This window comes from Glossina fuscipes, unplaced genomic scaffold, assembly GCF_014805625.2.
Source record: "Glossina fuscipes isolate IAEA_lab_2018 unplaced genomic scaffold, Yale_Gfus_2 28, whole genome shotgun sequence".
Classification (NCBI taxonomy): domain Eukaryota; kingdom Metazoa; phylum Arthropoda; class Insecta; order Diptera; family Glossinidae; genus Glossina; species Glossina fuscipes.
Genome location: NW_023998423.1, coordinates 78,621 through 100,890, shown reverse-complemented (window position 1 = coordinate 100,890; position 22,270 = coordinate 78,621). Strand labels below are relative to the sequence as shown.

General features: G+C 33.8%; 5 protein-coding genes and 1 long non-coding RNA gene across 11 annotated transcripts; 3 read left to right on the top strand and 3 right to left on the bottom strand.

Moving 5' to 3' along the window:
• Window positions 1–7,841: 7,841 nt before the first annotated feature.
• Window positions 7,842–13,096, top strand: LOC119636728. Of its 6 annotated transcripts, none has more exons than XR_005247173.1 (4): window positions 7,872–8,087; window positions 12,096–12,236; window positions 12,388–12,612; window positions 12,802–12,884. XR_005247173.1 is itself a non-coding variant. In XM_038032296.1 (3 exons), the coding sequence occupies exons 1-3, from the start codon at window positions 8,058–8,060 to the stop codon at window positions 13,054–13,056; spliced, it is 231 nt and encodes a 76-aa protein (XP_037888224.1). In that variant the 5' UTR covers window positions 7,842–8,057; the 3' UTR covers window positions 13,057–13,096. The 6 variants fall into 6 exon arrangements, 1 of the variants encoding a protein (XP_037888224.1); XR_005247174.1 differs by lacking the exon at window positions 7,872–8,087 and adding an exon at window positions 11,422–11,802; XM_038032296.1 differs by lacking the exons at window positions 12,096–12,236; window positions 12,388–12,612 and adding an exon at window positions 12,939–13,096 and having other exon boundaries at window positions 7,842–8,087.
• Window positions 13,097–14,893: 1,797 nt separating this feature from the next.
• LOC119636727 (U6 snRNA-associated Sm-like protein LSm6) lies at window positions 14,894–15,292 on the top strand. Its single transcript, XM_038032295.1, has 2 exons — window positions 14,894–15,057; window positions 15,125–15,292. The coding sequence occupies exons 1-2, from the start codon at window positions 14,967–14,969 to the stop codon at window positions 15,271–15,273; spliced, it is 240 nt and encodes a 79-aa protein (XP_037888223.1). The 5' UTR covers window positions 14,894–14,966; the 3' UTR covers window positions 15,274–15,292.
• Window positions 15,293–15,490: 198 nt separating this feature from the next.
• On the bottom strand, window positions 15,491–16,521 carry LOC119636726. Its single transcript, XM_038032293.1, has 2 exons — window positions 15,946–16,521; window positions 15,491–15,875 (listed from the first exon to the last, which is right to left on the bottom strand). Exons 1-2 carry the CDS (start codon window positions 15,970–15,972, stop codon window positions 15,507–15,509), a joined length of 396 nt encoding a protein of 131 aa, XP_037888221.1. The 5' UTR covers window positions 15,973–16,521; the 3' UTR covers window positions 15,491–15,506.
• A 594-nt stretch (window positions 16,522–17,115) lies between these two features.
• LOC119636158 (charged multivesicular body protein 4b) lies at window positions 17,116–18,597 on the bottom strand. Its single transcript, XM_038031342.1, has 4 exons — window positions 18,318–18,597; window positions 17,909–18,086; window positions 17,544–17,842; window positions 17,116–17,485 (listed from the first exon to the last, which is right to left on the bottom strand). Exons 1-4 carry the CDS (start codon window positions 18,493–18,495, stop codon window positions 17,436–17,438), a joined length of 705 nt encoding a protein of 234 aa, XP_037887270.1. The 5' UTR covers window positions 18,496–18,597; the 3' UTR covers window positions 17,116–17,435.
• Window positions 18,598–18,761: 164 nt separating this feature from the next.
• Window positions 18,762–19,945, top strand: LOC119636156 (pre-mRNA-splicing factor 38). Its single transcript, XM_038031341.1, has one exon. The coding sequence runs from the start codon at window positions 18,925–18,927 to the stop codon at window positions 19,858–19,860; it is 936 nt and encodes a 311-aa protein (XP_037887269.1). The 5' UTR covers window positions 18,762–18,924; the 3' UTR covers window positions 19,861–19,945.
• Window positions 19,946–20,069: 124 nt separating this feature from the next.
• On the bottom strand, window positions 20,070–21,799 carry LOC119636159. The gene is made up of 3 exons (XR_005247128.1): window positions 21,582–21,799; window positions 21,417–21,513; window positions 20,070–21,335 (listed from the first exon to the last, which is right to left on the bottom strand). It is a non-coding gene; the product is annotated as an uncharacterized LOC119636159 (long non-coding RNA).
• Window positions 21,800–22,270: the final 471 nt, after the last annotated feature.

Sequence of the window (22,270 nt, the reverse complement as noted above, 5' to 3'; positions counted from 1 at the left end):
TGTCAGGATCTTCAGGATCTGCCGACAAAATGCAACAGTTGTCGTGACTAACAACCCCGGTAAAAATATTGTATTTATCTCTGTTTGTAATGTTCAAATCTACGTACATCATTTCTTGGAAATAACAACTAAAAGCGTTATAGCGGACCACGGTTCATCATTAAATACCCTATACAACTTCCCTTAATACATAATTATTTCATATAACGAGCTTCCAAAATAAAGTGCTACACGGGAAGTGATTGAAAAAGTGTTCCGATCCGAATCATTTTTATCAGCGTTCGTCCTTGGGCAAAAAGACATCACTACACTATATTTCATCAAGCTATCCGAAAAATTCCGACCAGTAGGTTAAATACAAAAAACAAGACGGACAGACAAGCGTAAATCGATTCAGAAAATGATTCTGATCCGATCAGCATAACAACGTGGGTCTACCTCAAGTTCTTTCAGCTGTTGCACACATGCGTCCAAACTTAATATATCCTTATATAACAAATATAACCAATTAAACGTTATTGCCAACAAGCTGGACCAACACTACTGCGTCATAAGCTACGTAATGTTAAATGTAAATGCTTACGGTCCAAATATGGTAAAGTTAATTTTCTTATCAGACGATTTACTGTTCTTTTATTGTTGTCATAAAATATCAGAAATTATAGCGTGTTGCGATATAAAGCCTTTTTTCTTATGGAAGTCCTTACAAGAGAAGGGATACGAGAAATATATCTATGTAATACATATTCAGTACAGTAAATTTCTAAGTCAAACCATTGACCGAATTGATCTCCATCGCGCTAATATTTGAAGCCACAACAGTAGAAAAGTAGATAGAAAGAAAACCTTAAATTGGTTCAAGTCACTGGTATAATGAATTAGCATATATCTGCTCGAACTTAATATGCTAAAACCAGAGGAAGTTGTGTCAAACTGAAATGAAACTGAAAAATAATTCCATAAAGTGGTACCAAATTGAAAAATAATCCCAGGAAGTTGCGTCAAACAAATGGTGTGGGACTACATTCAGTTCAAGGGAAATTCGTTAAGTCTATCTTTCGGGGAAAAAATGATCAAGAACGAATAGAATTCTAAGTAGCTTCATTTCCTGTGTATGGCTGTAGGTATATGTGGTTAATTCCAAATTACAGTTTTTTATTGGAGTTAATTGGAGAACGCGAATAGTTTGCTCTAGCAAGAATCTGAAAGAAAATTTCTGTTCACTTTATTATCTACTACAGAGATTATCCGAATTTGAAATGGAGCGTGCATTAAACTGTCGACGTAATCTTAAGTGTTGCATAGCTCGATACGAAGAATTGTATGAGAACATTCAGAAACAAAAAAAACAGCTGTTAATAACGGACTTAAAAACAAAAAAAAGCCAGGAACCGCCGTTAAAAGCGAACGTTAATAATTCATTTGGAACCAGGCGGTTGTGCGAGGCATATTTGACAAATCTGCCGATGATAGCATTTTTGGTCCATCACGTAATAAACGTGCACACTTTCTATCAAGTGGCCATGAATAGTCGTGAAGTTAAATTTAAATTTGTGTATGTTGCACTTACGGTCCGAATTTTCAATGCCCGCTAATTTCAATTTTTTCTTGTTTTTTAATAATAATGAACTATCTTGGTTTTGTAAATACGTAACATTTAACGTTAATGCCTCTTTTTGCACGCTTTTCTGGGAAAATATTTAAGTTTTTTAATTGTACACGATTTTTTACGGATGTGGAACATAGCCCCACATTTATTATATTTCGCATCTATTTTTTTACTGGATTTTTTTTGCACATTTTTGTAAGGAACGTATTTCCAAGTAAAAAAAGGATTCGGTAAGAAGGTAAAAGTTGTATAAAAGACGTTTTATCGCGTCGCACTTTTTGAAATATGATTCCAGCAAATTACAGGAATAACTTATCTGTGACATTGGTATTTCTAGTGCAATCCGCGGCGAGCCCTAACAAAAGCTCGTAGAAATACTTTTGTAATATTTGCAATGGTTACTGCATACAGCTCACTCAATAGCTGCAAAATCTAGCGGTGGCGACGGATGACTGGGTAATAGTGCTATATCTCGAAATGTTATCGTGCGTTGGATTACCTTCGTCGAACGACTCATCTATTTTAAAAAGTTTCACCAATTTGTTGCGGGTATCTGGTGCTCTCCAAACGACGTAAAGTACCGACAGTGCATAAAAATATGAACAGAAAATATATGATGTAACGTATTGTTATAAAATTCGCTTTTGTAAGATACATTCCGTATCACTGGATCGTGGATATTTTGTTCAAGAGAAAGACACTTCAAAGTTCTTTTATTTACAATTATATTCCTTAAATGTAGGATTATTCACAATTTATTTTGGGCGTGCTCTCAACTGCTATGTTCTTGCCCGCAAATATTCTAATTATAAACATTTTTATAAGCATGTTACTGTACCCAAATTCATAGTATTTATACTTAATCCCTGTCGGTTTTCCCCGTTAATCGTTTTCATCGGCCTGTAGCTGCATGACGCGCCTGCGAATGTGCATTTGCATTTCCTTCTTTAGGAAATTTATTATTACGGAAAATTACTTAGCTGAAATTAACTGAATTTGGGATTTTCGTAACAGTATTATAATAAATTTTTTGCAACGTTACGTTACCAACACAATAAGCTGCTGTCAAAGTAACGTCTTCCCCTACTATAACACCGGAGCAAAAGTTTCTTATTTCTTACTAGAACCTGATGATGTAGTAAATAGCGCTCCGTACTTTGCTAATGAATGTAGTTTTGGACGATAACCACCAACTACTCTAGCCTGTGGGGCGTTATTTTGAGTATCGCAGCTAACTAAAACGTGGTTATTTATTAGTATCACAAAAATAATGAAACTAGCTATAAATTTTTTCATTTCAATTTTCGGGTTTTAAAGAAAACACAAAACTTTCACAAAATTAAACTAACAAATGCTAAGAAATTGCACATTAATTCAAATGACTTTTTCTTCTTCTATTCATCAAATCAACACCGAAAATTCGCTGAGATAAATAAGAAAGGCCCAAAGTTCTTTGATTGAGCCTTAATAAAGTTGTTGTTAATTTTGATATATAATAATTATTATATATTTATTTTATTATTTTTTTGTATTGCATAATTAAACTATATTCGATTAACGTCCTGTTAATTTTACGTGTTATATGTCCACCAAGTTATTTTTGTTTTTTAGTTTTTATTAAATTTTGCATACTGCTCGTTCGCCGCCTAGGAGGAGGATATAAAGCAAAAAAGTGTGAAAGAGAGTAGGTACATAATTTGGCTGTAAACGCAAACGGTTGTGAGACCGCAAAGAATCAAAAATACTGCCGTCATGAAGATTACATATAAACAGTTTGTGATATGTGGGATGGCGAAGTGGCTACATTCGGGCAGACAAATAGGATATAATCAGGATGTTATAAAACCCCACATGAACACAAAGGACCATTCACTATGTTAATTTGGAGTCGATTATCATTACATTACGTGTGATGAAACATCAGCTTGTTCATAAGGCAAATAATGCCATGTCTGAGCCCGCAATTGACAAACCAAGGAACTTTATTTTTAGAAATAAAGAGTATAAGTGACTACCACAAAGTGGATTACTCCGTGGCTGTTGCCAAGAAAAAGCTAAATTCTTATTGTCGACTCCCTCCAAATCTGCAGAAAACAGACGCGTTCATTAAAACGTGATGGTGTGGAAGATGCAATTTTATCTGCAGTGATGTTGGCAAAAATGCCCATGTGATTGAGCACGCAAATAAAGTGAAGCCAAAATGTATCAGACTTGAGGATATAAAGTAAGGATTCAATTTCTAATATGTAGGGATGACTTTTACCTGACGGAAATGATTGCAAAGACAGATTGAGAAGACAAGTTTACTATCTGACACTATAAGGAATTTCTTTTGAAGCTCAGTAAACGCTAAGCGGATGGCTTTTAGGATCGCAAGACATTCAGCCGAAAATAAAGTGCTGCATGGGTGATTTGATAAGCTTCAATATTAATATTTGCAAACCAAAAGCCGCTGGCTACAAAATCGCTCTTCGATTCATCATTGAACATGAGTCAAAAATGTTTATGAGTATGTTAATGAGTTGAAAACATTGTTTGGCAATACTGTCACTGTTAGCAGCAGGCGAAAGTTTCGAGTGTAGAACAAAGCCTAAAAGGCGGAATAGTAGAACCATATAACCGTAAGGTCTCTTCTCTTCATTTTAAAGACTACGCATTTGCTCTTATTAACTGAAATTGTGTGTTGGACTAACTCAAGAGGCGCCGAAGGCAGATTGTCAAGTATTCCTACACAAATCTGGATGAGAGTTGCAACTAAAAGTGACAAGATCGCCAGCAAAGCCCAAAATTGGGATGTTCTCAGAAAAGAAAATTTTGTTAATATATAAATTAACACAAAGAGAAATCAATGCAGATCCCTGAGTAACACCTGTGAAAGATCTCCTTTGTACAACAAGATCATCGTTGTTAATTAACATGTTGTTATAGAGAAAGACATCATTCAGTAAATTACAGTATTTGATAGAGACATTCAAAGAGAGTAGAATAGAATTTAAGATGTTAAGAAAGCAGATGTCCAGAAAGCAGACAATGAGATTGTGGTTCTTAGCAAAGGCTGAGTTGATTGAGAGTGGCAATGTTGTCTTGAGCAGATCTGGAATGTTTAAAACCAAATTTAAAGTTGCTGAGGGCAAGCTTAGAGTCGAGACATCATTCTAATGAAGTTTGGGAAGTCGTATAAGGAAAAGAACACATAACCGGTAATTAGAATGTTAAATTTCTTGGGTAGAATTAATCTATTTTCGATGCTCAAACTCTTGAGATGACTGTTATGAATACCATCGAAGTCTGGAGATGAGTCTGTTGAGGAACTAATTGCTTTGTAGAGTTCAGCGAGAAATACGTCCTTTAAGAAAATATTATGACGTGTCTCGATACCAGAAGATCCAGCCAGCTTGTCACAAAACTCGTTAGTGAAGTGTGTGGATATAGAATAACGATAGGAAGTGATATCTCTAAACATTTTTACAGTACGCCAAAGATCTGAAACTGACATGCCGCTATTGATATTTCCACAAAGTTGTTTCTACCTTTTACGTTTTTGTAGCCTGAGAGTATATGTGTATTCCTTTCAAACAGGGCCAAAATTTTGAAATTTATTCTAGAAGGAGATCTTTCACTTTATGTACGGCAAGTCTATGTTTGGTAGCGGCTCGATTGGTGATGGGGCCCTCCACTAAGGATTAGGAGGGTATGATTTTTTAGAAGCCGTTGACTCGGAATGAAAAACTTTGGGAGTCTTTCAAAAAAAACAACTTAAATAATCATTGGTTTGGATGATATTTGATATGTTACGGATAACATTGTTAAGCAAAGAGGATTTAATATACTTTGGAGCAGGGGATGCAAATGCAGACCAATTTTAATTAAACATTGGGAACTACCTAAGATATCGTTAAGTGTTCTTCAGGTACTCAAAGAACTAGGATTAGGTTTACGGTTCGAAAGATCTACGAGCGAGGAGACGGAACCCAAATGTGTAGGATCACCATTATCTGCTAAAACTAAATTGGTTGGTTTCAAAAAAATCTAAAATTTGCTTGCCTCTTAATTTGGAAAAGTGACTATATCACCACACTAATGCGAACGTGTTGGACCTGAAAGAGATATTATAATTATGTGGAATATAACAATTTATGATTAAAAGCACCCCAAAGGATGTGTGAATGATGCAGCTACGGGCTTCAACTGCAAAATTAGACGCGTAAGAGAATGAAAGTTTGTTAGCTGTAAGGACTGCCACACCGTCACCATGAGAAGAGTTGGAGATACGGCTCTGTTTAATTATGTACATAAAACGAGTTAAATTCTGCGACGGGAAATAGCACTGTTCCTTTTCTTGCCTTTTTATTATATTATTTTTTTTTAATGTTATATTTAACAACATTCAAAGAAGTCATGTAACGAAACAAAGAGCGTCTTAATCACGGCGCTTAATGTTTATTTATCATAAAATAATCCACATTCATTTTTATCTCCGCACGAAAATCACAGGGATGTGGACAGTTTATCAAAACCTTTGCAACGCCCAGAAGGAAGCTTCAAAAAACCCACAAAGTATATATATTCTTGATTACCATCAAATTCTGAATCGAATTAAGCATGTTCGTCTTGCCGCCTGTCCGTCTGTTTAATATCTCCTCTGAACACCTCCTGATCGCAAAAAAAAAGCTATAGATTTCAAATTCGGCAGAAACATTGGAAGCTCTTGCACGCGAGTTGGTATTGAAAATAGGTAAAATCGGCCGAACGACACGACTGCACTGTAACGTGAGGACACCTTTATTTTTCGGAAGAAATAAATAATTGGCTTTTGGCTCATTACTTGTAAACTCTAGCAGATAAATTCCACAAAAATCTTAACGTATATTCTACGGGCGATGTTCTAGTACCTGTACAAAAACTGATAAAGTCGATCACGCGTACTCAATTTTATAACATGCCATTATCTCATTCTCTTTTAAAACCTATCCGTGCTAAACATTCTCCCGTTAACGTTTGACAAAATGAATATACGATGGGTGTAAAAATTTGTTGACTCTGCGCAAAAGTTCTCGTTCCTGTCTAGGGACTCAAAGGCAGAATTTTTGGCATATTACAATTTTTATCCCTTCGATCCTTATTGTATAAGTGTATATGAAGTTTGTGCGGATGCTTCACCCCAGAAATTCAACTGGTCTTCCAGAACAAGATGCGTCTTCAACATCAAAATTATCATAGCAAAATTTTGCAAACTGGTTTTGGCATTGGCTTTCTGTTAATACGTCTTGTCCATATATATCCAATAATTCTTTCTTGTTTGTACGGCATTTTCTCCGTATTGATAGGAAACAAGAAAAAAATACTGTAATTGTACCGCACTAGACTTTACAAATTAAGGCGTTATATGAGAAGTGGTCGAAAAACTGATTCACTTCAAAATATTTTTAATTGCTTTCTTGTGTCAAACACGTCAATGCATCAAATTCGTAAATCGCGGCTTTTAAGTTTGTATACAAGAAAACAGACATGCGGAGAAACAAGCTTAGATTCGTTCAATCCAAGTGACTCTAACTAAACACTTAGATACGATTATATTACACTATGAACTCTTACAGAATAAACAGTAAGGAAATTTTATAGCTTTAGCAAAGTGCTCTAAGCTTGACTCAAAGCGCATATATATTACTTAAGTTTCTCACTCAATAATAATACAGAAGTTGTATAAACCGGGTTAAGTATGTCGCGAATCGCGTTTGGTTTACTTATGTGTTCCAATCCGTAATAAAAATGCATTTCATTTCATATTGGTTGCCTTTAGGCGTGCCAATAATTGTTCAAATTAATTCCTTAGTTGATTTAAAAATGAAAAAAAATATCTGCATAATATTTAATATTTTTAAACACAAATAATAATTTTTAATATTTTTAAACACTTTTTTAACACTTTTTTAGAATAGACAAGCATCTACCTTTTACTTTCTCTATCTTTCTCTTTTCTTTCCTAATATTGCTTTTTCTCTTATCATTTGTTCTCTTAAACGACTTTCATGGATCCCTATAAGTTGTTTACCAAAAAAAAATAGAGACCAAATTAATGAAAATGTTTACGTATAAAGATACTTTCTACATGCTCTCTCTTAAGCTCCGCTAAAACATAACAACCAGTTTCAAAGGCAAAAAGATCGAAAGACATGAGCATAAAACTAAATCATCATTTATATAATCAAATGCTAAGCAAATGGGAAACGATTGTTGCAATATTTGTGAATGTGTGGACGGACAGACAAGCAAATTGAATTTCAGTTCAAAAACGAACGTTAAACCAGGCACAAGTAAAACTTTTCGACGCCTGACGGTAACATTGCTTGTGACAATTATACAAGGAAGTTAGTAAACCAGCCAATAAAGACGCGAAAAATTAAAAAAAAATTTTATAAATTTAAACAATAATAATAATAATAACAAAATGATTAAACTAGGTTTTATACTATTACCGGTAAGTGCTTATACCAATTTGTTTACGTTTGCTTAGTGTTTGATGTGTGCGTGTGTGTGTGTGTGTGTGTGTGTGTGTGTGTGTGTGTACATGTTCATCTTTGCTCATAGACATTGAGACCTGCTAATTATCTGTAATTATCGTGTAAAATCGTAATGAACTCAAATAAATACACAACATATTTCTCTGTGAAAATGAAAGAAAATTGAAAAGCATTTACTCGTCTATTAACACTGCTTTTTATACCCTACCTTATTTTTGGTATAATGGTATATTAAGTTTGTGCGGATGTATACCCAGAAAAACGTGAGATAGACCCATATTTTATTATATCGATATAATCCATCTTAAGTCGATGTAACCGTCTTGTCACCATTCAGATTGCAATTTTTGTGATAATGTGTTCAAATTTGGTATAACCATGCGTTTTAGACCAAGGACAAACGCTATTAAAAATGCTTCGGCTTGGACCACCTTTTCGACCACTTTCAAATAACCTCTTTCAAAATACTATAGGTATAGGGTATTCTATGGTGGACTACTTTATGGCAGATCACTTTACTCTTTTTTTTGTTTTTCATAAGCAAAAGTGTGACAAACGTGACATCAATACAGACGTATAAAAAGTCTATGGAAAATTTTGTGGAGCTTTTGTACAAATATTTTTTCTTCACATAAAAAATTATTTTCAAAACCTTTACTTTCGCATAACGATGGTTATATGTTTTGAATGCTAATTCTGGACAAGTAAAAGAAAATACAAATTAAAACAAAATAACAGTTTCGAAATATATGTATATAGTACACATGCGTACGTGCGACACATTTAGGTTTGAAAGAGCTAGGGTTTGACAAAATATATGCGTATGAATATATATGTATTAATGTACGCACTTTACTCTCTCCTTCTGTGTTTCTGCATATTTATTTATACGTTTGCTAATGTCTAATGGACCAAGAAATAAAGGCTGACCTTGAATATTATTTATTTAGCGGATTGTGTTATCTCTTTCTCTCACTTCCTCTCGCTCTCGCACACACACAGACACTCTTTCTCCCTCTCTCTCAACCCGTCTGCATATGCTTATTTACAATTGAGAATAATTGAAAAAGTCAGTCTATATTTGTTACCAGCTGTTGCATTGAAAAAACGACTATAAATTCAGTAATATCTGAGAGTAAGCGTCTGAATTCAGTAACATCGGAGAGTAAGTGTCTGAATTTGGTAACATCTGAAAGTAAGCGTCAGTATTTGTTTACCATTGAGAGTAATTGTAAAAGTCAGCAGCATAAACAAAACGAGTCGCAGTAAATTACCAAAAATCAGTCCAAAGCCAAGGCTATATGAGCGCTAGTGGTGAAACGTTAGTTTTGAGGATTTCTCCAAAAATCAGCAGCTACATTTATGATAATAGATTTTTTTTGCTTGTTTGTTAAATTAAATTACAAGGAGTATTGAAAAAAAAATTATATCAATAATTTTCCAAATACCTAAAACAAAAAAATACATGTTGAAATTCTCTATTCATATGAAATAAGGGATTAAACGAGTTTTCGCATGATTTGTATGCAAAAGGTATAATAATAATAATAGTAATAAAAAAAAGAGGGAAGTACCAACAAGCAACGAAGAAAACGTACTCGCCTAATGTGCTTCCGTTTGCGACACTGTAGATTTTTGCATTCTGTGTGTATGACTTGAGCTTAAGTTTGAACTTTTTTAGGCTTTGCTTTTAATTTGATTCTGTTTACCACAATAGTTTGTTGGCATACTTCGGTTTGGCGTTAGAATTTCTCAACTAGAAAACGCCCACTACATCTCCTGAGATATTCTTGTTGCTACTATATGAAGTACATGTTATGTAACGATGTTATCTTTCAGTTATATTTACTTCGTTTGTAATAAAATGAAAAGCAATTACCGCAAGGGTATAAAAACATTTTGAGAGTTTAAATTCGTGACCAAAAATTGTCTTCAAGCGTCAGTTCCCAAAGTGGTGTAAGGTGTGTGCATGAAAAACTCCTACACTCCTCAAACAAATCTTTATAGGTCTGCGTTCAACATAACAAACAAATACCAACCATTTATATCCGCCATAACATATATTAGGTGTTATGAATATTTATATCCCTTATAAATACGCTTTACGAAATCAAGGCTTTTTCTAGTGGCTCTTGCACTGATTTAGGCAAAGCGTTTGATTTGCTTAACCGTAACTTACTTGCTTGATGATCCTTACATTACTAAAAGGCTTTACATGTGTTTGGTTAGACCTATACTTGAGTACGCCTCTGTTGTGTGGTCTCCTTCATATAGGTGCTATGTAGATTCAATTGAATCTGTTCAAAAGCAATTCTTGCTGTTTGCCCTTAGGAGTTTTGGTTGGGATCCGATTGCCTCTCCTCCCCCTTATGAAAATAGGTTGTTTCTTTTGTCCTTACCGTCTCTCGAAAAACGTAGATTTGTTCTTGGCGTTTCCTTCCTAATCAAAGTAATAAATGGTGCTATTGACTCGCCTGCATTACTTGGTAAAATAAGCTTTAATGTCCTCAACCGCTTCTCTAGCTCTGAGCTGTTTAACCCGCTCAGAGTTGTTTGCAAGAAGCTAAATGATGTCTATCACTTATTCTCATTATCGGGCTCTTTAAAGTCCATTAAAGCAACATCGCTTAAATGCGCGTTATTTACCTATGTCGTACTTAAACTAGCTCTTAATCTTAAAATGTCACGGTGAGTCGAAAATTAATTGTTGTTAACTATTATCGGTTGCCAAGCTTATGCATGTTTGCGATGGCTTGGGGGTTCAATCGCAATTTGGTCTTGTACCGGTTGTGGGTATGGCTCTATGCTAGTTGTGTACAAGCTTTTTTTCTTTTTTTGCTTTTTTTTCATTCTTATTTGTTTTATTGTACTTATACTAAGTTTTAATAATTATTAATTTAAGATTTACTTTAAGAGTCAATTGGACTCGACTGTCAAAATTTTCGGTTGAGTTTTTGTTGTATAAGTGGAATATATAAATAAATAAATAAAATAAATTATTTCTGTTCTTAAACAAACTAATCCATCTGACGAAAGGAATCAATCAGTTTTTTCTTTTCACTTGTTGATTAACAAAATAATAGTTACGATTTCTAAACCCCTTTCTGGATAAAAAAGAGGTTAATGTCAAAAAATTGTCTGATCTCTATGAATAGGTTGAGTTAAAGCAAGTAAGAAAATTAAATTCTGCCGTGATCGAATCTTTTACACCCATCATCGTTACCCTAAGAAAGATTTAAAAAAAATGATTTTCGTACTTTATAATATTGGGTGATTTTTTTCTATTTTCAGAATAAAAGTCGAAATTTAAATGGTGTATGCGCTGTACTTTATAAGTAACAAGCAAACAACATGGAAAGCAACAGAGTTCACAGATTTTGTTATATAGGCGTATCGACGCGTTGTAGGAGTGTTCATTCAAAAGTCTGGATCTTTCTCAAATTCTCTTGCAAGTTGTAGGCGATATCTTTGTTTCCGCTATTATAAGAATGCTTAACACAGATACGACACGGTTGCGCATAAGGGCAAATGAATATGCAGACATGCTTAGATGCCTTCTGAATTTGAACCTGGCCAAGAATTTATATACTTTCATTACCTTATGCTTGAAGCTTACTTCCGTGCATTGTAATGGCGTTAAAAAAAATAAACTCTGGCTCCCATTAAAATTGAGTAGGCCAATTTTCTTCCATTGTTTTATTGTGAAAACATTTTAACAAAATATCGAATATCGTATGTTCGAATGTCGTACCATAAAATTAGGTCCTTCTCGTCTCTTGCAAATGAACATGATGCATCCATCTACCGTATCTATAGATAAATGGATTATTCATCTATAGAGAGTGAAATAAGACTTAAAACTTATTGACGAATTCATGATTTTTAGATAGTGCTAGCCTTCGCATGTTAGGTTCCAAAATATCAAGACATTCTGAGCATTAATTTATAAATTCCGGTTGTTTTAGCGACGCTGTACACATCTTTCCGATGTTTCACAAAAACAAAAGTATCTGTAACTGCGTGCAAACAAATGATCGGAATGTCAAGAAATTGAGACACATATCGTTTGAAGCTTGGAACGATTTCAAAATCATATGCGAATAATGGTAATATTCACATGTCACCCTACAAACATATTAAATGATGTGTTATACGATAAGTATGCATAATATACTTCGCCTTTTTTTATGTAGCGCTATAAGTCTGCATATCCATCTGTCTGTCTAAATAACGAACTACGACCTTTATTGATTTTAGAGCAACACTTAATCGCCACTTTAGAGGATTGGAGACTGCAAGAGAGGGACGCACGAGGAGATACAGAGTTTTTCAAATTTTTGCTGCACGGACACTCTCCAGACGGTTACAACTAAAGGAAATAGATATGCTTTAACTCATATAAGAACAAACGGACTAGCGAAACTTACTTACCGGACGGGCTGATCGTACCCCCTCGAATATTCTTTCCCTACCTTACCCACGGTAAATTTCGAAATTGACTCGATTCTTATTTCGATAGATTTAATTATTAATTTCTATTAAGCTTTAAAATCAATTTTCGGAGCCTTTTCAAAATGAGTTTTACTTTCAAAGTAAAACTTTGCAAAGCTTATCGAAATCAGTGTTAAATCAAACTGTTAACTTTAAAATTCTTTGCAAATTAAATTTCAGATCCTTGTAATAATTGTTTGGTTTTTACGTCTTACCAAAGCCACGGTACAACCTAGAGCACCACATTTTCAATATTTTGAAAGGTAAATTAAAAAAAAAATTTCTTATACTATTTTTATAACTTTTATTTATTCTAGACCCAAATATCGTTACCCGTACTATGATGAAAATGGGCGCGGAAAACTTTTATATGGTTATGGTGGATCGGATTTATATCAATACAAAACTTATACACCCTTAGAAGGCATACATTAATTAAAAGGAAATTTTAAAAATAAAACCACATATTAAATGTTGCTTGATAATTTATTTATTTATTCTTTTTATGCATTTAAATGAAATAATTTGTAAGATGAACGTTAATTTTAAAATATTATTAAGTTAATTAACACAACATTGCATAGCCAGACGAGCAGGCAGGCTTCGATCGATTTAAAAAATGATTCTGAATTGATCGGTATAAAAAAAGGTGGGTCTATCTTAAGACCTTCTTTGTGTTACATACGTCCGCACCAAAACAGTACACCGTGTACCGTAAGATATAATAAATGAATAAAATTATTATACCTTGCCTCACTTCCGGAAAAGATATATTAAGCATACGTGTGCAGCACTCAGGGTAACTTGAAATAAGCTCATCTCTTATTAGTAACTCAATCGATTCAGAATCCTTTTGTAAGGATCGATTCAGAATCCTTTTGTAATTTAAGTTTGTCTGTCTATCTGATGTTCGTCCTTCTCTCTTTTGTTCACACTGCAAGTTACAATTTGTGAGATATTTTAATAAAGCTTTAATACACTGAATTCTCTTCTTACATGAATTATTTTGTTTTAACCCAATTTTCAATATTCTTCGAACTTTTTTATAAGCTTTTTTAATGAATTTTTCTGATGAATTTTTTTTTTTATGCTTCTATGAATTATGTCATTCTCACTCTTCACAAATATGCATTGTAATTTATCGCAATGTACTTCACAATTCACACACGGTTAGTGAGACGAACTTAGTTTGATTTTTCCAAATATAATACACAGGTAGGAGGCATCGGTACTGACAAAATACTTTCAATGAAAAGTACTACATAATAGTTTAAATATATCGCTCCATTCCGAGTCAAGGGGTGAAGTTTAAAATTTGTTTCAAAAGCTTGAATTACTCTGCAACATTTTTGCCTCCTTTTCATAAGCTTTGCTCTTTTCTACTAGAAATATCAATATTGGCCAGAAACCGGCATCGGCTGCACATTTCCCGGATACGGATATAGTAAACCGAATAAAACTATTGTGGCTGGCCCTGGACGCTACGGTGATAAGTACATAAGTACATACATCGATATGCAAACCGGCCCATTTTCAGCGTTTGGTTTAAAGAGTACCGATGAGCGTCTATTGCATTCGGCGCATGGTCAAAATGACTATCGTCCAACTGATGTTATCGAAAGCAATTTATTTGAATGAATTCATGAATTAAGCAGCGAAGTGCCCTACGAACATGACGTCAGTGATTCTGATAGGTTCCAGTCGGCTAAACATTTTATGGATAACACGTTGGCGCACAAGAAATCTATGTAGATACCATGCATGATTATGATAAACCATGGATTCAAGTAGAAGACATTAAAGTACGTTTCCTTTCTTGCGAAGACATATTCAAATCGCGGAATGATGACGAATATTGGGCCAACTATTTCGGGGTTGCTTTTATTGGCTATAATTATATTGCCTTCCTCAATGACTCTTTTTATAACAGTTCTAAAAAGGTATAATGTAATTATAGTGTGCTTAACCAAAAATATTCAATTCTGAAATATAAGCTAAAAATGGGTGTCGAAGAAAGCAGCGAAAATAATTATTGAAATGTTTTGTGTATAAAAAGAAATTTCCAACGTTACGGGTTTTATTATATGAAAGTTATTATTAATTTTAAAAATGTAGCTTCTTTCTTTGCTTTTGCCAACCTTATAATTATGAAAGACTTTTTTAGGTATAAGGTTTACTTATTCTTTGCGTTTGCCGCATATGTTATTTTTTCAGGGAAGCAAAGATTAGCAATTTTTATACTACCATGCACAGTTTTCCAACGTTGAGAAGTTTGCTTACATATTTTATAAATATATATAATTAACAAGTATATAAAATCAAAGTTTCAAAAGACTTTATTAAATATGTCTCGCAAAGAAGCTTTATCACAATTTATCAACCAAATCCATGGCCGGCCTGTAGTGGTAAAACTAAACAGTGGTGTCGATTATAGAGGTTACTCGAGTTTGCTTAAATAAAAATGCCATGTGCCATTTTCAATAAATTTATTTTATTTACTAAGGAGTTTTAGCTTGTTTGGATGGCTACATGAATATAGCTTTGGATCAGACTGAGGAATATGTAAATGGTCAATTGAAAAATAAATACGGTGATGCTTTTATACGTGGCAATAATGTTTTATATATATCCACGCAAAAGCGACGAGTTTGATTAAGACAATTTTTGAAAAGAATTCAATAAAACTAAGAGAAATGATAATTTAAACTTAATAAATTATTTAATAAGTTAACAAAAAACAAATACCCTACATTATCTAAGATAGTAAGGTGAATTAAAATCAGTAAAAAACGAGTTTGAACTGCTACATACTGTGTCACTTTCCTAAATTTTGTAGAACTATACTTGAAAGTTAACGAAATGTATAGATCATTTAGGAAAAGAATTCAATGCAGATAATTGCTAACACTGAAACCACCTCGACCTAAAGCGTCTATCAAACGATAGCCTCGCCAACCATAACGTTTTGTATAATATGGACACCAATTTCTCCCGAAATGAGGATCAAAGGGAATTTCACTTTCCGGTATGAACGGAGAATTACCAAAGAATAAATTTTCAAAATAGTCCAGTATAGCCTTTTTCTTCTGAAAATGTTCCAAGAAATGATTAGCGGATGACGCTGTTTTTGGATTTTCAGTTGGTAGATTTTTAAAATATTTAAAATTTTTGAAGTCCACATTGGCAAAGTTTATAACATCGTGTAGGTCATGTAACGTAGGCGAAGAAAATTGAAACAAATAAAAGAAGCTAAGCTGTATGAAAAGAAAAAGTAATGCAAAAATGAAAAAAAAAAAAAACAAATAATAAAAATTCAATAATTACCATCAATAACCAATGATTGGAACCCATCTTGTGTTGTCACTATTCTTCGGATGAAATTCCACTAAATTCGATTATAAAACTACTAGTCATCTCGACCACCCTTTGAAACATTTCTGCACAATATGCTAATATAAATGAACCAAAACAATTGCTTAATTTTTGCTTTTGATTACAACTGCATGGTTTTTATGAGTACACTTGCAAGTATGTACACTGTTGTCTTTGCTTGTGCAACACTTTATATTTATATGCATACACTTATTTATGTCATACGTAACTGATAGCGTTCAGCCGCCATTTATTATAATTGTCACGGCTTCATACGAAATTGAAGCTATGCGCTCAATTCCCATAACTTTTACCAAATCTAAAAAGTTGCTCAAGGTTATAATTTTATTAGCCAGACTAAAAATTGCACTATGCAAGAAATTTGAATCCATGCGTTAGAAATTAAAAAAAAAGCATCTTTTTGATACAACAGGCTTATATGCTTTGTTTTCGTTGTTAGCGCGCAACCGAAAATGCACTTTAGAGGAACTTTCAACTGGAGCCAATTTATGCTTCCCTATATCTAGTAAACTCAATTTGCAATCTAAACAGTTTGTAAACAATTTTCATTCGATAGTAAGATGGTAAGCCATAATTATTGGTAATCGGACGGCTTTATTTATTTACATATTCTATGGGTTTCTGATTTACAATTTGAACCGCACGCACTTTTGATTTGATGGTTTCCGCAACTTATGTGTGAAAATATGTTCCGCCCTTAAAAGCTTAGATAACAGTACAAATAAAAATTTTCTTATCAAAAGCTTCCTAGCAAACAAGATGAGGTTCAGGGTGCAATTAGCATGTAAAAGTTACAAATGTAGTTAAATCTTAAACGTCCAGACGTCGCAGCACGACGGAACGAAAAGAATACGAAATTAGTGACTTGTTCATGTTTGAATAGCTTAATATAATGTAAAAACTTCCATTCAATTGTTTTTCAAAAATTCATTCAAATAAATACATATTTACTCAAAACAAAAAAGGGATCGGTTTCGAGTATCGTTGACATTTTTATATTTTTCCTTTTTTTCTATAAAATGTTTCTATAAATTTTTAAAAACACTCTTTTATAGCTGAATTGGAGTTGCTGTGTGGTGTATTAACAAAAAAAAGAAAAGCAATATAAAAAGTGTTTTGTTTTTTCAATTATTTAAATACATGATCATATGAAAGTGTGAAAAAAGTCGGAAGTGAGATTACTTGGGTTAAAAAAGCGAAACAATTCTTTCCAACATTCACGTTTTTAAGCTTTGCGCAAAGATACCGTTTGTTTGTTTATATTATTATTACCAAGTTTATTACATATTTTTTTCTTATTTGTTGCCGTTGCCATTAGATTTTATAGAAAAATAAAACGGAGCAATGCCAAAGAATTTTCTTATAAAAAGCCCTGCTGCGGAATAAACCGTACTGTATTATTGTTACCCACTTAAAGCGATTTATTCAGCCCAAGATAGCAGCTCTTTCATAGCAGGATCATCCATATCATCTGCAAAAGCGAAAAACCTTAAAATTTATTAAATGTAAGTAAAATTACTTTCAGTTACCTCCACCTGTAGCTGCAGCGGCGGTTGCATTTGAAGGGTTAGTCGCTTTCTTCTTTTCTTTGGCTTTTTCGGGTAACTCATCCGCGGGTACTTCTGGTAACGTCGCGGCTGGTTCGGGTATTCCAATGATTTCTTTATCAAAGTTCTCTTGCTCTAATTCATCTAATTCACGTTCCAAGTCTTCGTCATCTATGTCAGCACCAAACGCTACAGGATTTGAAATGGCTTCAGAAATTTCTCGTGCTACGTCCTGCTGTTCGGCTATATCGTCCATCATGTCGTGCACTTTGTCCACGTCCCTGCATAACAAGTTAGTACAACAGTATATTAAATTAATTTTCCTGAGCATAAGTAGTAATACTAACATATTTTGATGGGCAGCCTTCAAAGCATCGGCAGCATTTTTCATAGTTGTCAAGACGGCGGTATTCGTGTTAGCACTTTCCAATGCTTCTCGTTGCATTTCAATTGTTGACAAAGTGCCATCGATTTGTTGCAATTGCTTTTCTAAGCGTTTTTTTTTCTTTAAAGCTTGCAAAGCCACTAAACAACATTAAAAGATAAAAATAGTTGTAAAAAATCGGACCACGCACCTCTTCATCTCCAAAAATTTTATTTTGATAGAAACAGTAACGAAAGCATAATAGTGATCATATGCTTTCTTGTAAATAATCTATCTATTTACATAGCCGTTATCGACAGTTATATGTTAGTTGAGAAAAGATAGTTTCCTTTTTGCCAACATTATAACAAAAACGACGTAGTTTCGCTTACCTCTTTTATTTTTCGAAGCATTTTTACGTGCTATGTTCAATTCCTCCTCAATTTTAGATTCGAGAAATTCCTGCTTCTTAATTAACATATTTTCTGTTTCTCGGAGTTTTTGTATAGCTTCACCCGTACTTGGGGCCTGTTCCTTCTTGCCCCCAAACATTTTACCAAAAAAACTCATCTCGTTGCTGATATTTCTTTAACGGAACTACTAACGCGCTATATGTACTTAAGATTTCAGCGATTATTATATTATATATATATATATATTATATTTGATAGATTCCTTCTATAAATTAATGAAAACCTGCAATATTTTCCACTGGCGAATTCGTCTAAATTAACAATCATTTTTTTCACGATAATGCGTCATCCCAAAAATTGACAGTTTATGTTTAAAGGTAAACACCTCATATATGGCAACGCTGGTATAATAGCCGCCCTTTCCAACACCATTTATCTCACTGTTATGATTCTTGAAACATATGTTTAAATATTCCAGCGAATTTTCGTTAGTTAGTTTGCTGAATAACAGAAGAAGAATAACTTATAACATTTTGCATTTGATATTTGGAAAGCACATTAGATATTAATTAATTTAATTGTAAATATGGCTAATCGCACAGTGAAAGAAGCCAAAAACATACACGGCACGAATCCTCAATATCTTGTTGAGAAAATTATACGTTCCCGCATTTACGACTCAAAATATTGGAAAGAGCAATGCTTTGCTCTTACCGCGGAATTGTTAGTGGACAAAGCCATGGAGCTGCGTTTTATAGGGGGTGTTTATGGCGGCAATATTAAACCCACGCAATTTCTTTGCCTAACTCTGAAAATGCTCCAAATTCAGCCGGAGAAAGATATCGTGGTTGAATTCATAAAAAATGAGGAATTTAAATATGTGAGGGCTTTGGGTGCATTTTATCTTCGCCTCACCGGTAGTGCTTTGGACTGTTACAAATATTTGGAGCCTTTGTATATTGATAATCGTAAACTACGCCGTCAAAATCGCGTAGGCCATTTTGAAATTGTTTACATGGATGAATTTATCGATGAATTATTGCGTAGTGACCGTGTCTGCGATATTATTCTCCCGCGTATTCAAAAACGCTCTATTCTAGAAGAAAACAACGAATTGGAACCCAAAGTCTCAGTTTTAGACGAAGATCTCGATGACGAGATAATTAGTGATGAAGAAAATCCTGCCGAAATGGAAGAGGAATCAAAAAATAAAACCCATAAAAGATCGCGTAAAGAACGATCACGTTCCGAATCTGCAGAGAGGTCAGGATATAATGTAAGATCCCGTGATTACAACGCCGAATTGGAGCGCTATCAGAGGGAACGCGATAGAGCACGAGATATTCCAAATAGCAGTAGCAGCAGTCGCCATCATTATTACGAGGAACGTGATCGTACCTTAAGAAGCCATGGAGGCTATGAACGTGATGAACGTTATATTCGCGACAGTAAACGCCACGAAACTCGGGATTCGCGCAGTGATCGCGAAAGGGAACGTGAACGCCGTGACCGAAGGCATTAAACGTTAAATATTTCAACAATAAGTGTTATGTTTAGGTTATGAATTAGAATGAATAAAAATAGCAATTTCCTTTTTTGTATATTAATTAGCTTTGCAATATTGCATTTCTGTTCGCGTTGCCCAAAGAAAATAGTAGTTTATATAGTAGTTACGGAAGCAAAACCTGATGTTCATTACAGCCTCTGAAAAACAAGTAATCTCGCAAAGAAAATTTGCTATTCACGCTCAGAACCGAATGTAAGGACTTTGTACCAGTCAACCGCAAGACAGTCTCTTAACAATATAAGTAAAGATGACCAGGAGTCCCAAAGCTGAGCAAACTTCATATAAAAATAAAACAGTTCCAAAGCGCTGACCTCAATTTTAAAAGGCGCGGTGTATAAGAGGAGGAAATCGTACCACCTGATGGAGAGTTTGTACAAAAGAGTCCATTGGCATGACGCATATACTAGAAACCAAAGTGACTAAGCTCAATTGTTCGGGACAAGCTTGCGGTATTGAATTTTTCTGATACCGTTGAGCAAGACTCAAATTATGAAATTCGTTAGCAAATTTTTTTCGATGCTGTTCTCCCCGTTCTTGCCAAGTTACGTCAATTGCAGCCAAAAAATTGGTATCGTGATGTAGCGAAAAGGGAGAAAGGAACTTAATTACATTAAAGGCAAGAACAGGCAATATAATATCTTTAATGGAGGCCAAATTGACAATACGCTTATACAAAGACAAAGAATAAATGTAAAAATCAGTTTTTTATGCAGTAACAAAATGCCCAAATTTGTTTTTCGAACAAATTTATTATATTTAACAATTAAAGAAGACTGATTTGAAATATAAATGCGTTCCGTTTGTATACATTTATAACACACACACGCACACCTCTATGTGAATTAAATTCAAACGAGAAGTTTTTAATTACTAATATTAAATAAAAGTTGTAAGCAATAACTGCGCGACAATGGTTTAAAGCGAGTAGATTAATGTATGATTAAATAGTTAAATTTTTATATGAAAATAACTTTTCTTTCATAATGAAATCTTTCAAATTTTAAATTGTCATGGCGGCTGCAGAATGTGTAAACTACAGATATACGGCAATGCTCATAAAAAACAATAGCTATATAGGAAAAAAAAATGGCATACAAAAAGAGTGCTTTCATAATTTAAAAAAAAACTTTTAAAAATATATATTATCTTACTTCAGTATAAATGAATAATATGATAACAACATTCGACGTAACTTTAGTGGCACCTAAGCTAAGAGTATAAATTATTTTTGCTTTCACACTAAATTTGAATTCAAACTTAAAGCGAATAATAACCGATAACGGATATAAAAGCAATGATCAATAAACTGAAACAATATTGCACTAATCACCATATATTTCGTTTTACTTTGGTCTCTCTATTCACATAAACCAGATCCTTTTCTTCTTTAGCTGATACTAACAGCTTTTCGCACAGTAGAGTAACAGAGGCTGTAAAGAAATATACGTAAGAATCATTTTTTCTGTTCAGTTTAACTATATGTATATAAATATATAAATCCTATAAATTACCTGTAAACTTAACTAGACATTGAGGCTTCTTCTTCCATACAACTCCCACATAATAAAAGGGAATACCCACTAATGTGATCAATATACCTATGCCTACCTAATAGACGAAAAATGTTAAAAGTGAAATAATACGTGAAAAGTAATATCCACTGAAAAGTTTATTACCTCATATGGGGCGACATATACGGGCACAATAATCAAAAAGGCACATATTATAATAAATACAATGGGAATCCACAAGGAAACCTAAAAGTGAAATTTAATTAATTCAAATGACTCTACCGTTCAAGTTCTTGTGACAAACAAACAGATGTTAGTGTTTATGACAAGGACGACGACAGGTTAAGAACACTGAAGATATACTGAGATTCCATGTTTCTGGTGAAAACTACAAAACTGCATTTTGTCAACGAGAAATCGATGAATTTTTCCGTGTACAATTGATGACTAATTTCTAGCGTGAAGCGGAACTGAAGAAGCCGCGTCGAAGTCGCTTAAAAACCAAGATCAGATTGACAGTTTTTTCGAATATCGCGGTATTGTCCATTGTCACTTCTTTTCGCCAGCCCACATTGTTTATAAAAAATATTGTTTGATGGTTATAAAACGATGAAAGCGATGAAATTTAGACTTGGAAGAATACTCAAAAATTTCTCATTATTGATTCATCTGCGTAGGTTAGTATGATCTTCAGTAGGTTTCGCGTTTGGCTAGCGTTAGACATTGATGATATCCTTGCGCTCTGATTCAAGACGAGGAATATTTTTATGCATATAAGCCTGAGGTTTTACAACTGAGTATTGCACACCTTTTATATGTATTTAAGACAGTTTGGGACAACATTGGAATAAAAA

What these genes read in the sequence shown, in the direction of transcription:
- LOC119636727 (XM_038032295.1), top strand. Translation starts at nt 14,967, where the DNA reads ATGTCTCGCAAAGAAGCTTTATCACAATTTATCAACCAAATCCATGGC. An exon ending in CAGTGGTGTCGATTATAGAG is followed by an intron (nt 15,058 to 15,124) that starts GTTACTCGAGTT and finishes TTATTTACTAAG; the next exon opens with GAGTTTTAGCTTGTTTGGAT.
- LOC119636158 (XM_038031342.1), bottom strand. Translation starts at nt 18,495, where the DNA reads ATGAGTTTTTTTGGTAAAATGTTTGGGGGCAAGAAGGAACAGGCCCCA. An exon ending in TGCTTCGAAAAATAAAAGAG is followed by an intron (nt 18,087 to 18,317) that starts GTAAGCGAAACT and finishes AATGTTGTTTAG; the next exon opens with TGGCTTTGCAAGCTTTAAAG. An exon ending in CGCTGCAGCTACAGGTGGAG is followed by an intron (nt 17,486 to 17,543) that starts GTAACTGAAAGT and finishes TCGCTTTTGCAG; the next exon opens with ATGATATGGATGATCCTGCT.
- LOC119636728 (XM_038032296.1), top strand. Translation starts at nt 8,058, where the DNA reads ATGATTAAACTAGGTTTTATACTATTACCG. An exon ending in TAGGTTTTATACTATTACCG is followed by an intron (nt 8,088 to 12,801) that starts GTAAGTGCTTAT and finishes ATTAAATTTCAG; the next exon opens with ATCCTTGTAATAATTGTTTG. An exon ending in CATTTTCAATATTTTGAAAG is followed by an intron (nt 12,885 to 12,938) that starts GTAAATTAAAAA and finishes TATTTATTCTAG; the next exon opens with ACCCAAATATCGTTACCCGT.
- LOC119636726 (XM_038032293.1), bottom strand. Translation starts at nt 15,972, where the DNA reads ATGGGTTCCAATCATTGGTTATTGATG. An exon ending in CCAATCATTGGTTATTGATG is followed by an intron (nt 15,876 to 15,945) that starts GTAATTATTGAA and finishes CTTTTCATACAG; the next exon opens with CTTAGCTTCTTTTATTTGTT.
- LOC119636156 (XM_038031341.1), top strand. Translation starts at nt 18,925, where the DNA reads ATGGCTAATCGCACAGTGAAAGAAGCCAAAAACATACACGGCACGAAT.